Source organism: Myxocyprinus asiaticus, chromosome 29 (assembly GCF_019703515.2).
Source record: "Myxocyprinus asiaticus isolate MX2 ecotype Aquarium Trade chromosome 29, UBuf_Myxa_2, whole genome shotgun sequence".
NCBI classification, from domain to species: domain Eukaryota; kingdom Metazoa; phylum Chordata; class Actinopteri; order Cypriniformes; family Catostomidae; genus Myxocyprinus; species Myxocyprinus asiaticus.
In genome coordinates, this window is record NC_059372.1 from 15,573,035 (window position 1) to 15,588,588 (window position 15,554).

General features: G+C 41.2%; 1 protein-coding gene across 11 annotated transcripts in view; it reads left to right on the plus strand.

The window, feature by feature from the left end:
• The window catches only part of eya4 (EYA transcriptional coactivator and phosphatase 4), a 59,809-nt gene that overhangs the window by 39,116 nt on the left and 5,139 nt on the right, over positions 1-15,554 (plus strand). For 5 of the 11 annotated variants that reach the window (XM_051662939.1, XM_051662942.1, XM_051662944.1 and 2 more), the window contains 9 exons: positions 3,971-4,151; positions 4,988-5,124; positions 6,662-6,745; positions 9,791-9,880; positions 10,048-10,106; positions 10,296-10,456; positions 10,819-10,933; positions 11,835-11,956; positions 14,748-14,848. In XM_051662939.1, coding sequence (XP_051518899.1) covers positions 3,971-4,151; positions 4,988-5,124; positions 6,662-6,745; positions 9,791-9,880; positions 10,048-10,106; positions 10,296-10,456; positions 10,819-10,933; positions 11,835-11,956; positions 14,748-14,848 — 1,050 coding nt within the window. Of the gene's footprint in view, positions 1-3,970; positions 4,152-4,987; positions 5,125-6,661; positions 6,746-9,790; positions 9,881-10,047; positions 10,107-10,295; positions 10,457-10,818; positions 10,934-11,834; positions 11,957-14,747; positions 14,849-14,903; positions 15,005-15,554 lie in introns of all 11 variants that reach the window. The other 6 variants (XM_051662937.1, XM_051662940.1, XM_051662943.1 and 3 more) reach the window with 2 other exon arrangements.

Below are 15,554 nucleotides of genomic sequence, written 5' to 3' on the forward strand. Positions count from 1 at the left end.
TCCTCATGGGGCAGCGCTTGCAGGTTCACCACCTGGTCCCTAAAGGGGTGGTGGGAACCTTGGGCACATAACCCGTTCAGGGTCTCAGGATCACGTGAGAGTAACCTGGAACGAACCACAGGCACGTTTCGCTGACAGAGAACGCTTGATTGATGTTGAGGTTGCCCGGGATGTGAGTGGCTTGCAGCGACTTGAAGTGCTGCTGACTCCAGAGGAGGGGACGGCGGGCGAGTTGTGACATACAACGAGAGCACAGACCGCCTTGGCGGTTGACATATGCTACCGTTGTCGTGTTGTCTGTCTGAACTAACTGCTTGCCCTGGATCAACGGCCGAAACCCCCGCAGGGCGAGCAGAATTGCCAACAACTCGAGGCAGTTGATGTGCCAATGCAGTCACGGACCCATCCGGAGGCCGGCGGCTGCGTGCCCTTTCCAAACAGTGCCCCAGCCTGTTTTGGAGGCATCTGGCGTGACCACGACGTGCCTGGAGACCAGTTCTAGAGGAACACCTGCCCGTAGAAACGAGAGGTCGGTCCAAGAGCTGAAAAGATGGTGACAGACCAGCGTGATGACCACGCGATGTGTCCCGTGGTGCCATGCCCATCTTGGGACTTGAGTCTGGAGCCAGTGCTGAAGCGGTCTCATATGCATCAACCCGAGCGGGGTGGCCACCACCGAGGATGCCATATGCCCCAGGAGCCTCTGAAAAAGTTTCAGTGTAACCGCTGTTTTCTGTTTGAATACCTTTAAACAGGCCAGCACCGACTGGGCGCCTCACTCATAAGGTGCGCCATCAAGGAGACTGAGTCCAACTCCAAACCGAGAAAAGAGATGCTCTGAACCGGGAGGAGCTTGCTCTTTTCCCAGTTGACCCGAAGCCCTAGTCGGCTGAGGTGTGAGAGCACCAGGTCCCTGTGTGCACACAACATGTCTCTAGGATTAGCTTGAGAATGTTGAGATAGTTGAGAATGCGGATGCCCACCTCCCTTAACGGGGCAAGGGCAGCCTCTGCGACCTTCGTAAAGACGCGAGGAGACAGGGACAGGCCGAAAGGGAGGACTTTGTACTGATACGCCTGACTCTCGGACGCAAATTGCAGGAAGGGTCTGTGTCAAGGAAGGATCGAGACGTGGAAGTACACATCCTTCAGGTCTACCGCCGCAAACCAATCTTGATGCCGGACACTCGCCAGAATGTGTTTTTGCGTCAGCATCTTGAACGGGAGTCTGTGTAAAGCCTAGTTCAGAACTCACAGGTCCAAGATTGGCCGCGACCCACCACCTCTTTTCGGTACGATGAAGTAGGGGCTGAAAATCCCCTTCTTCATCTCGGCTGGAGGGACAGGTTCTATCGCGCCCTTCCATAGGAGGGTAGCGATCTCCGCGCAAGGTAGCAGCATTTTCGTCCTACACCAAGGTGAAGTGGACACCAATGAACCTGTGAATCGCGTAGCTGAGTCGGACGGTCCGGACCAGCCCTCGTGACGGATTGGAAAGTGCAAGCTATGCGTCCAAGTTCCGCGCAAGGGGGACCAAAGGGACAACGTCATCGGACGTACCGGTAGACGGGGCAGAGCTCGAGGTGCCACACCACGTCGTGACCATGCTGAGTCTAAGGACATCGAAGCACTTACCTGGCTCCTTGTGACCACCCCTGGAACAGTCTGGGACGGGGGAGGAAGAGGCCTGTCCTCGTGACTCGTGGAGACTGTCACATCGGGGGTGGATTTGTGCCACAGCTGGGCACTCAGGGGTGGGAGACCGCCGCTGGAGCACCAAACCTGCCAAATAGAGTGGTGGACGGTGGTCGTGATGATGGCCGTGCACACCAGATATGTGACCCAGGGAACAAGGAAACCGCTCTTGCTGAGCTCTTGAGTACTGCAGCCACTTAGGCATGCAGTGCAATTAATTGCAAAAGGTAACAAAAAGATGGAGAGATCTGCTTACCAGCTCCAGAGCAGCGGGTTTCGTTGTCCCTGGGTCGCCTGTCTCAAGGGCGCTTTGAAGCCTTTCACGGGTTCTGGGCGGCCGCGAGATGGGTGGCGTCTGCTTCCTGCGGTGGGCTCCATGCCGGGGCCGGGCCGAAGGGGCGGGCTGCGGCGGAGCCGGTGCAGTCACCGCAGGGGGACGCCCTTGGCGATGAGTAGACTGGGTGCGGGATCTTGAGCCGCACCGGGGCAGGATATGCCAGCTAGCACCCATCTACTGCTCCACCATCGAAAACTGCTGGGCAAAGTCCTCGACGGTGTCGCCGAATAGGCCCACCTGGGAAATGGGGGCAGCAAGGAATCATGTCTTGTCGGCCTCACCCATCTCGACCAGGTTGAGCCAGAGGTGGCGCTCCTGGACCACTAGTGTGGCCATCGTCCGCCCGAGAGACCACACCGTGACCTCCGTTGCTCGGAGAGCGAGGTCGGTCGCCGAGCGCAGTTCCTGCATCAATCCTGGGGCCTTGGCGGACTTGCAGGAGAGCCATGGTGTGCAGGGCGGAGGCGGCTTGTCCAGAAGCACTGTAGACTTTAGCCGTCAGGGACGACGTGAGCCTACAGGACTTGGACGGGAGCTTAGGGCGTCCACGCCAGGTGGCGGTGCTCTGCGGGCATAGGTGCCTTTATCCACTGGGGGATTGCCGAATAGCCCTTGGCCGCCCCACCATCGAGGGTAGTGAGGGCGGGGAAGCTGAAAAGATCGGGACCAGGCAGTAAAAAGTGCCTCCCGCGACCTTGTCAGCTCTTCATGCACTTCTGGGAAGAAAGGAACGGGGGCGGGGTGTAGCTTTGAGCGGCGCCGCGAGCCCAGGAACCAATCACCGAGCCACAAGAGTTCAGGGAAGAGCAGTGAGTTCCACTCTAGCCAACGCTCGCGGCTGCCCGGGAAAGCATGTCATCATCTCCGCGTCAGCCTGTGACTGGGCAATCGTCCCGAAGGGAGGAGCCCAGCTGAGGCTTCCGATTGGATGAGCCCGCTCTCTGATGCTGCGCTCGAGAGCTATTCACTTTCACGGGCTCCAAATAAGAGGTCGAACTCGCCGTGAGACGAGCCGGCGGACTCATCTGGAAGCCCGATCGGGGCAGACGAGTGTGCTGGGGAATGGGAGGTCCGCGGGGGGATACCAGGCGGAGGCGGTCCCATTGGGGTCCCCAAATCGCCCCCAGTGCTAGCTGCGCTGGCCTCATACCTGTGGGTAAAAGGACCGAGGCAGGAGCCTCTGGGGTGGCTTGCTTTCTTACGAAGGCGAGCCGCGACCACAACGTTGCCATGGACATATTCTCGCAATGAGAACATGACCATCCACGAATGCTGTCTCCGCGTGAGCAGTGCCCAGACACGAAAGACAGTGATCGTGACCGTCAGAAGGCGAGAGATAACGAGCGCAACCAGGAATAACACACAATCGGAAAAGCATCTTTAGAAAGACGTGTCTTTAAAAAGACGTTCTGTGTGTGCTGGTCTTTTAGAGAAATATACTCTTTTAGAGAAATATACTCTTTTATTTCTGCCGAAGCGCCCATGGGCATTCTCTGCAGTGCACCAGTGCAGAGGGGGGAGAAGCCGCTGAAATGCACCGTCAGATGCAGCAGAGGTGAATGAACAGTAGTATTCAGCTCAGTGAGCATGACCGTTCGGCTCCGAAGAGAAAATCTGAATTAGTGGTTGCATACCAGCTCCTTTTATACCCGTATGTCCGGGGGAGTGGCATGCAAATACCACTCGCCAATTTTCATTGGCCTTTTATCAAAGACCAGAGGTGTCTCGGGCTCCCAAGAGTGACCCCTAGTGTCACTACATTGATACAACGTCGAGTGAGTGACTGATAGGGAACTCTTATTTTGATTTAATGAGGTTTGTAAAAATGTGATGAACTTACATTCATCCTATATTTCATTTAATTGTATGTTTGAGAACCATCAGTATATGAATGTTCACCCACTGTACATAAGTGATCCTTTTATTTGTTCATTTGTAGCAGGAGTACCCATCATACACAGCATTTGGGCAGAATCAGTATGCTCAGTATTACTCTGCCTCCTCCTACGGTTCCTACATGACATCTAACAGCACATTGGATGGCACAGGTTCAGTCTCCTCCTATCAGCTGCAAGACTCCACCCCCATAATGACAGGGCAAGCGGCTGACCTAAATCCAGGTAAGTACCAATTAGTATGTGTCAAAGCAAGACACTCTTCGGTCAATGTGTCTAGATAATTAACAGGAATTTAAATTCAGTGGTGACAAAGAGCGAGGTAACATAAAATGGCTGCAGTTGGTAGTCCACATAGACTTTTTTGACTGCCATTCTTTTTTTAGTTACTCTACTGCTGTCTGTTATCTGTCAGAAATGAGAAAACTGGCATTGCATTTGAAAGGGAATTGTCCGGATAGAGCAGCTAAACACACAGTTGAATGAGTGTTAGAATGTTTTAACCATTGTAACAAGGCTTTTGGCACAAAGGTTTAGTGGTGTTGTTGATTATGTTAAATAGAGCAGTGATGATTGGGGGATTTGTCCAAAAGGCCCAAAATTTAGTAGGGTCCTAGAGCTGCATTAATCTGTGATTTAGCTTGGCTGAAGTTCAGCAGAGCTCATTATAGTAAATTTGCCTCATACACACTCACACACACACCATGTTCTATCAGGCATGCCAATTTCTCACTTTCATGACTAATGTAAAAGGTTTATCTTGAACGCAGACATGAGAACACACAAACATTGCCATTTTAAAACCAAAGATAGCCTATTGCCACTGATGAAGATTTAATACTGTGACAGACACTGCATTAACTATATTTCTCCTTTAGAAAGGACCGTTGCCAGAGTATTGACCTGAACTTGACTGTAAATCCACTGAAAAGTTTAGGACTGAGACACAAATGTGCACATTCAAGTTTGAATGCATGACAGTCCTACCAAGCGTCAGATTTTTAAAGCTTTTATGCTTCTCTTAATTAGCTCATAAGTGTTTTTTGGTTACCCATTTGCAGGTGAGTTTGAAGCTGGGCAAAGCCCATCCACTCCAATTAAGGAGATGGAGGACCGGTCGTGTCGAGGGGGTGGGGCTAAAGCAAGAGGGCGGGGCAGAAAGAACAACCTCTCCCCACCACCTGACAGTGACCTTGAGGTATGTTAATATTTAAACACACAAATAGATGCATACACCAATGTATGTATATACATTACGGTCCAAACTTTTGAGGCCCCATTAAAACATTTTTTTGATTTAAACACAAATCATCAAAGTTTCAGGATTTTTGAAAAAATTTAAAAAGAAAACATTTATGATGTGAAATCTAAAAATATTTAAGATTCTGCACTATTTCTAGGCCACTAATCAAATGTGAGCAAATTTGTGACCACATTAACTCTTTAATTTGTGACCATATTAAAGTCAGATTTCCTTCAGCTGAAACACAAGATGCTCTTTGTAACGTTTTCAAATCATGCTGGATAATGTGCATCATAAGGTTTTGCACAAACTTGTGAAGTCCATGCCAGCTCGAGTGCATGCTGACATGTACATGCCCTTGTATGGTCTTAACGATCAAGTCCCTACTTTGAACCTGCCGGGTCATATGTTCCAGTTTTTTATATTCAATTTCAAAAGCTTGTAATAAAGGCTCTGTTTGCTCTGTCTCTCTAATTTTGGTCTTAAATAATCATTCCACTATATGGCAGCAAACACTAGAAAAAATATTTTTTTCTCTATAACCTTCTATCACATTTACATTTACATTTATTCATTTGGCAGACGCTTTTATCCAAAGCGACTTACAAAAGAGGAAAACACAAGCAAATTATCTTAAGGAGACAGTGGTATGAAAAGTGCCATATTACAAAGTTTCACTAGCATCAGAATAGTATTCAAAACAGAATAAAGTGCAACAGGAATTACAATATACAGTTCTGAAAGGCAGAATTCTTGAAATAAAAAAGCTTCAAAAGCTCCCTACTTTTAGTCTTAGATCATTCCACTAGATGGCAGCAAACACTAGAAAAAAAATTCTCCTTCATCTTTTATCACAATATACAGATCTGAATCGCAGGGGATGCCCCAACTTGTTTTGTGACTCCGCCTATAGACGTCCACTCTTTTTTGGAAGGCAACATGTTTTGTGGAAAATCTCAGCCTCTGAATGGACTACAAGCTTGATCTTGGTGTCATTTGAAAGGTTGAAAGTTGAAGTGAAGTTAATGTGTATCAGTTTTATAAAAAATAAAAAAGGGGTCAAATTGACCCTCAGTTCTAAGTAGGGTTTAAAGCAAAAGTACTTAGTATTATTACCAAATTAGTACCAAAAAATGTATGTACATTTTAATAAATAATCTAATTATTAAATTAAAAACATATTAAATAAGAAAAATGCAAAATAGAAGCATTTTCAATTGTGATCTCAGACTTTTAGATGCCACTTTAGATGTTAAATAGATATAAATAGAAGGAGCAAGCAACAAAGTTACAGTTATGTATTCATGCAAAACACTTAAAAATACATGTCAAAACTGATGTTGCAAACACACATACACTCTTGCACACTATCATAGACACAGCAGTCGGAGACGATTACACATGCTAATGTAAATATACTGACACTGCATGATCCTTTGTGTCATCATTGATTGTTTACTGATATCAAACATGTATCTGCATGTTTTTACAGAGGGTGTTTGTTTGGGATCTGGACGAGACAATCATTGTGTTTCACTCACTCCTCACAGGCTCCTATGCACAGAAATATGGCAAGGTGAGAGCAAACAATTGTGCACTATACACATACACATAAATAATCTCAAACAGTCATGTATAGACTCACACTGGCACACAGTAGAGTAGGCAGCCTCAAATGTGCAGTCGGGCAGTATTTCAAATCCTATGACCTGTTATAATTATGTAATTATTATGTTATTATCATAGTTTAAATAATAAGCTGTGGATTTTATGCTTTGTGCTATGTAAAGGATTCAAAGATCCTTCAAAAATCTAAATGTTCCACTGACCCTGATCTTATGCAGAGCTAAAATTAAATTTTCAATTGACGGTGTAAACCCCCTCCTTGGCTTCATATGAGTTCAGAGTATTTAGTCCTTGCTACAAGAAAGAAACTAGCGTATTTCAATTCAGAATAAAATCTTGAATTTTTAATCTTGACTCATTATTATGACTCTCTTGTAGAGGATTATTAGATTCAGCACTATGATGGTCAGACTCAAAAGGAGTATAAAGTGTCAGACTTCTTCTGACACCTTTCCTAATTTCTTGTCGTTCAGTTAGTGAGAGACATGGAGACAGCTGCGTCTATTCACGGCTCTGGCGCTATTTCTGCAGTCTCTATGACGATTAAAACCCTCCGTTCTTAGGCACTCCCGTCAGAGACATCGCACATGCTGTCACACGCTTAAACGGCAAAACACACAAACACACATTGACTAACAGAGACATCAGTGCAAAGAGTGTGAAATCACCATTATAAAGTATTAAACAAAAAGGTCAAAGCAGTTCTACGCCAATGTGTCTTAAATTGTTTATTTTAATGTAAAAAAAAAAGAAAAAAGAAATCACCTCAATTATAATTTTTTAACATGTGCTTATATTAAGTTTTAAACATTTTCAAACAGTGGAATCATAATTTCCAAACTCTTGATTTTTCAACATAAAGTTTGTGTCTGTGTGAGTGTGCTTTTCTATTTCTAGTCTTGGGCAATCGCCTCTGAGCCAATAGGCTCCATCACATGTGATGATTTTTACAGCTGGGTACCCTCCCCATCTTTCTTTCTTTCATTCTGTGTGCGTGTGTGCACGTTTGAGGGTGGTTGTGATGTTCTGAGACAAGTGTAGTGTCTGTCATCATCTGCTGAAAATGGCGAACATTATATTTAAAAAGACAAAAACGTGTGTTGGAATTGATTATGGGTAGTTGACATGAAATACTTTTGGAAAGCTGATGTACGGTGTGACGTTATACTCCATCTAAATCTATTTTAAAAAGCATTTGCTCATTTTTAATAATTATTATGCATGCGACTCTGATAATTGCGAGACTTTAGTTTATGTATACATGGAATGTTTGTACTTTTTAAGTGACTAAAGGACTATTTGGACTATTTAAGAGAACCGCAAAAAACCTAAAAGGTTATTAAAAATGGTGAAAAACCTTAAAGAAATAGTCACAGCAGCTAAAATATACTGTACACTTTCTCTTATATATGGGTGTTTTTTAACTTCGAGCAATTTCATGTCCCCGGGGTTGATTTTAATAAAAACCAACAGATTTTTTCTTTGTTTCTTTTTGTAATATCAAGGTAACATTAAAAAAAATTTGTACTAGGCCTTCATCATTTATTTTTTGTACTTTTCAAATGGCTTTTATGTATAGATATTACTGTTAAAGCCTTGTCCCAGACCAAGACTTTCAAAATTAAACTATAAAAATCCACGATAAAAACACAAAAACTATGATAATCTAAACTAAGAGTGAAATAAACTTAAAGGAATATTTCGGTTCAATACAAGTTGAACTCAGTCAGCAGCTTTAGTGGCATAATGTTGATTACCACAAAAATTATTTTCAACTCGTCCCTCCTTTTCTTTAAAAAAAAACAAAAATCAAGGTTACAGTGAGGCACTTACAATGGAAGAGAATGGGGCCGATTTTTGGAGGGTTTAAAAGGCAGAAATGTGAAGTTTAATTTTATAAAAGCACTTACATTAATTCTTCTGTTAAAACTTGTGTATTATTTGAGCTGTAAAGTTGTTTAAATCATTTTTATGGCAATTTGGGGGTTAGAGTTTGTTGACATTACATTGTCATGGCAATGAAGTTGTAAAATTGGATATAACTTTACACAGAAAAGGTTAGTAAGCAATTTATTACACAAACCATGTTAACACACATGTTGTTTATGTCTTGTGGGAGTATTTTAACGTTTACAGATTGGCCCCATTCACTTCCATTGTAAGTTTTTTAAAAGAATAGGAGGGGCAAGTCAAAATAAATTGTTGTGGTTATTAACATTATGCCACAAATGCTGTTGATTGAGCTTAACTTGTTTTGAACCCGGAATATTTGTTTAAACCATTTGAATATTTATTGTGGGAAAATGATTTGTATAAAAATAAATTACAACTGTCCCACAGTTGTGGCATCACTTTCACCATACCAAACAATTTTGCCCCTTACAAAGTGTTTCAAAAGTTAGTGTACTTGTTTACCAAGTCAACAGAAGTGTCAGTTAAGAGCATGTTTTTGATGAAATATGAGTGATGTTTAAAGAAATCCAACAAAAAATTTTATTAGGCGCTATTCCCTATCAAGCTGTAATTTTGCAAAATTATGCAAAAAGTGTGAAAATATTATTTAATTGTGTGTATTTAGGATACATAAAATGTTAGCTATTAAAATAGCCTTAGCAAGACAAAGGAGTCTGACATTTTATTTCAAAAACTTTACAAATGGTCATTTCCACCACAGAATTCTATTAAACTCAATAAAGAATTTGATGTGGTGAAAATGAGTTCACTGTGCTAAAAGTGCCCAAAGTTGAAGAAACACCCATATACATTTTTATCTAAATTCTTGATGTTGGGAAAAAAAGATTAATGGACATGCTATGCGTCGACAACCCTCAAGTAAATTGGTAACACCTTTTAAATCAGCTTCCAAAACTGCCAAATTAGTGGCTACATTAGTGTTTAAACTGCACTCTTAATGAGATTGTTGGTTGTGTTGACAAGGATGATGATAGCAGTAATCAAGTCACTTATATACTCATTATGAATATCGATGCTATAGGACCCTCCTTTGGCTGTGACTCTTGGTTTAAGGATGGAGGAGATGATCTTCAATCTTGCTGATACACATCTATTTTTTAATGATTTAGAGGTAAGCAAACTATCCTCTCTTGCTGTTATTACTTTTCCCTTTTATATTCTTCCTGTCAAAAAATTTCTGAATGTGTTTGTGTGCACCCATGTGCTGTTGTAAATGTTAATGTGACTGTGTGGCCCCCTGCTGGTTAGTTATGGTAACCTCATTGTGTGTTCCTAAAGGAGTGTGACCAGGTGCACATTGATGATGCCTCATCAGATGACAATGGGCAGGACCTCAGGTAAGTTTATGACATGTACAACAAACTATTAACTAAGGCCTGTTGATGTCAAACTATTTGTACATTATATATTGAAAGAACTGTTTTAATTATTTTCAAAGAAAAAAAATCTTAAAATATGTCAAAAACAAGAGTGAATGTGTATTATACTTGTACGTAAAACAAGGTTGTCATTGTTATTATCAACAGTACTTACAGTTTTGCCACTGATGGCTTCCATGCAGCTGCTACAAGCGCAAGTCTGTGCCTAGCAACAGGTGTTAGGGGCGGAGTTGACTGGATGAGGAAGTTAGCCTTCCGATACCGACGAGTGAAGGAACTATACTGCTCCTACAAAAACAATGTGGGGGGTAAGATTTTGATTGGATAAAAGTTGAGTGTATGTGATTCAGTGGTGTAACCAGGTGGCTATAGCTCTAGGCTGGTAACCAAAGGTTGTGGTTTCAAATCCCATAATCCATGATTTAATATTGTGCCCTTGAGCAAGACCCTTAACCTCAGGTTGTCATAGATGGACTGTAAGTTGCTTTAGATAATGTCAACTAAATGACAAATAAGTAAATAAATGTAATAGTCTATAGTAGTGTTTCTCAACTGGTGGGTCGAGAACAACTTGTCTATTGAACATGACCTTGTTTGTATGATGTTGGCCTTAAATGGTGAGTATGCCATAATGTTATGAATGTAGTGTTTTGTTCATGTCATTTTGCAGGGTTGCTGGGTCCAGCCAAAAGAGAGGCGTGGCTCCAACTGAGGGCAGAGGTGGAGGCCCTCACAGACTCCTGGCTGACCACTGCACTCAAGTCTTTGTCAATCATCAGCTCCAGGTATGTCAGTTCATACATCATGAGCCTTCATCATGAAGGGCCATGTAAGTAAATACAGGGTCCAAAACAAACTTTTTTCCTAAACCTTCAGCCTGGCAAGACAAATTGCTGGTTTAACTAAATTTTGCATTTGTTTTTATAAAAATATATTTTTATAATACATATATTATTATATATTATTTATATATGATATACATAATATATAATAATATATTATTATATATTATTATATATTATTATACATAATATATTAAATATTTATATTATATATATATATATATATATATATATATATATATATATATATATATATACAGTATATGTATGTATATACTGCATCTGTTACAAAACATGAAGACACATCGGGATGTTGTTCCCAGTATACTCATTTTGGTGGCTTAATGGGAGGAATATTTCACATTAGGGGTGTAATGATCTATCAAACTTGATTTATGTATCAATCAAATAACCAGCGATGCAATGTCATCAATGCATCGCATAAACAGCTATGAATATTTTTTTATATCTTTATTTTGACACTAATAAAATCATATCATGATGAAACTCATGATTTACACCCCTATTTCACATATGTTTTGCTAAAAAGCTCTAGGCATCATAGATAAACTTCTGATAGTAAATTTTTTCAAGGTAAAATTAGAAAACGACTAAGTCGCAACAAATGTTTGCTTTAGTAGACAGTTTGTGTGTATTTTATTTGAATCACCCTTGACCCTTTCTTTACATCAGCGATGGTCAGATTCTTACAGTTCCACTTAAATCATGTATTATGTTGCGGTTCCCTATAAAATTACCATTTTATCACAAAGCCAAATTTTACTTACATTTTCAAAGTTCATAAGGTGTGTAACATCTCTCTCTGTCTTTCTCTGTGTCACAGGAGTAACTGTGTTAACGTCTTGGTGACAACGACACAGTTAATACCTGCACTTGCTAAGGTGTTGTTGTATAGTCTGGGCTCTGTCTTTCCTATTGAAAACATTTACAGTGCAACCAAAATAGGTGAGTTATAATTCAGGTGATAAAACAGCAGACTTAACCTTGAATTAACTGACCCTATTTCCATGCTGGTTTTTGCAGTTGAGTGTAATGTAGAGTTCAGTCTGTCGGTGTGTGTGTGTGTGTGTGGGAACATGCTTTGGCTCACATTGTAGCGTTAAAACAAAAATCAAAAGAGATCAGGATGACCTGGTCATGAAATTTTTCCTCTCTCATTCACTCATGTTCACTCTCCCTCTGGTCATGTGGAGTTGATTCTGATTGGCTGATCTCTCACTATCCCCTTGAGTCAAGTCAGTCTTGCGTTCTGCTCCTTTATAAACATCTGGACTTTGGGATTCGCCTTCAATCGCAACGGAAAAGCATTTAATCCACTCTCTTCTCTCTGATAATTTCTTTTCACCTCCAGAGGTCAGCTAGTGGTCAAAAGTGGTGCTAATACACATATATTAAAAACTGTACATATATAAGCATATACATATATATAAAACTCATTTAGCTCAACTGGTAGAGCATGGCACTAGCAAAGTGCCAAGGAGGTCATGTACTGAGCAAAAAGTATACCTCGAATGCACTATACAGTAAGTTACTTTGGATAAAAGTGTCTGCTTATTGCGTAAATGTACAAATTACATGTGCCTCTACCCCATTCTCACAGACCCCCATGATTGATGAAGTTATTTAGCTTATTGTGTTTGGTTCCAGGTTCAGTTTCTTACCTCAATGTCACTTTTTATAATGTTTTCTCTTTTTTTATGCTACCTTTATGCAAGTTGTAAAAATCTTTTATTGAAGGAGACTTTTGATTCAAATCTAATCTATCATCTTGTTTGACTAGTCCAAGTTCCTTTGTCTTATTGACCCAAAGTCTGATACTGTACACATATTTCCACAAACCCAGTGCTTGTTAAAGTTGTCATGGTTACAGCAAGACTAAATTGTCTCGGAGGTCAGGGTTTGTGTATGTGTTTGCAACAGTGATTGTCGGTTTGCATTCATGTCTTTTTGGGGGAAAAAAATCCTTCTTCGTCTCTGTTTTTCTACATATTGAACTCTTTGACTTTGCTTCTCTATTCCTTCATCTCCCTCCAATTTTTGATTTTTTTCCTTTCTCTCTCTCTCTCTCTCTCTTTCTTTCTCTATTTTTACAGTTATTTATGATTACTCCATGTAATCTGGCTTTTTTTAGTGTGCTTGTCAATGTGTGTTAAAGGAATAGTTTGCACAAAAATGAAAATTCAGACATCATTTACTCACCCTCATGTTGTTCCAAACCCATTTGACTTTCTTCTTTCATGTAACACAAAATGAGATGTTTATATGCTGGTCACTGTTTTCTATGGAATTGGAAAAGAAATGCAACACCACCATAAAAGTATCACGAGACTGGGGGGCCTGGGTAGCTCAGTGGTAAAAGACGCTGGCTACCACTCCTGGAGTTCGCTAGTAGGCTAGTTTGAATCCCAGGGCATTCTGAGTGACTCCAGCCAGGTCTCCTAAGCAACCAAATTGGCCCGGTTGCTAGGGAGGGTAGAGTCACATGGGGTAACCTCCTCGTGGTCACTAAAATGTGGTTCGTTCTCGGTGGGGCGTGTGGTGAGTTGAGCGTGGATCCCCAACACGCGCTATGTCTCCGAGGCAACGCGCTCAACAAGCCACGTGATAAGATGCGCATGTTGATGGTCTCAGATGCGGAGGCAGCTGGGATTCATCCTCTGCCACCCGGATTTAGGTGAATCACTACACGACCACGAGGACTTAAAAGCATATTGGGAATTGGGCATTCCAAATTGGGAGAAAAAATAAATAAATAAAAAAATGAGACTGGTCCTTACGACTTTTGCATTATACTCCAATTGCTTTAGGTGAGGAACAGACCAAATTTAAGCCGTAATTAGTAGAGGTCGACCAATAGTGGATTTTGCAGATACCGAGAACTTAGGTAGTGGAATAGTCCAATAACCGATTAATCTGCCGATAGTTTTTTAAATCAATTTTCTTTGTCTTTTCGTACTACAACGAGCACAGACAGAGGATACAAGAGTCCAAAATGAACAAAATTCCAGATTCAGTCTATTGTGCAACCAAATTACAATAATAACCAGCAAAAATGAAGGACTTTTAACAATAAACAAGCCTGAAATACACTTATTTTTGGGACTCTTATTTTGAAATGACAGAGAATTGGCTCAGTTAGAATGGTCTATATTTAAGTTTTTACTCAATTTTATAGCCAATAATCACCAGATTGAGGATTTTTATTATTATTCACAATAAAGCTGGAGCCACGTTATATGTGCTGCGGGGCACATTTCTATATAGTCACATTTTTCTTTGCATGCTTTTTGTTCAATTTAGAACACTTGATTTATCTAATCAAAATAACAAAATATGCATTCAAGTGCAGATAAAAATAGGTATGGATATTATCAATGATGAAAGATTTAGGTATAACAAATCCCCACTAGGTGTCAGTAATTGTTTTTTTGTTTTTTCACTTCTAGATGCTTCTGTTATACTGTAGGAATAAAATTAACTATCGGCAACTATCGGCATCGATTTTTGCTGATAATGATTTTTTTTTTTTTTTAAAAAACAGCTATCGGCACCGATTAATCGGTAAAACAGAAATATTGGTCTACCTCTATTAATTAGTAACAGACCGAAATATAAGACATTAATAAAGTCCAAACCTATTCCATACAGGTTTGAAACAACATGAGGGTGATTAAATTATTGAGTGTTTTCATTTCCCTATTCCTTAAAGGTTTAAGTGTATGCCTTGTTTCCACAGGTAAAGAGAGCTGTTTTGAACGTATAGTATCCAGGTTTGGCACTAACATTACGTATGTTGTGATTGGCGATGGGCGTGATGAGGAGCATGCAGCCAGCCAGGTAAAATCTCACCTCTGACCCCATCCTCTGACCTATCACCTTGTTTATGTTGCAGGCAAAGAGAGTTGCTTTGAACGGGTAATGCAGAGGTTTGGCAGGAAGGTAGTGTATGTTGTTATTGGGGATGGTGTAGAAGAGGAGCAGGCCGCTGCCAAGGTAACGACCCCTAGATGAACCAGTAGCAGTGTGTGACTTCTCAGATTGGACCTGCCTGTGTGTGCTGTAGAGCTTTAATTAGGCAGTAAAAGACAGTGTTGCGCCCTTAAAGGGTATTGCGGGAAGGGGGGTGCTACACGTAGGGTAGTTCCAAACAAAAGTGAGCAACTAAATCCCTTCACAAAGGGTTCTTCCTCAAGGTAATTAGTGAAGTGTACAGACAGTGGTCAATTGAGGAAGTAATTTTGCCGTTTATGTGTATGTTATTCCTCACAATTCATTTTTAAACCTGAGGTAATATAAGATTTTACCTGAGATTTTTAAACCATCCATTGCGCTCGTACACCCAAAGACTATCAGCAGAAAATATTCCTGATATATTTACATATTTTCATCTTTGCTGTGTTTTTACTTAAAGGGTTAGTTCACCCTAAAATGAAAATTCAATCATCATTTACTCCGTATGAATGTCTGACTATGTAATACAAAGCAGATATTTTGAAAAATGTACTAGTCACTCTTAAATGCAATTACAATTATATGGGACTGG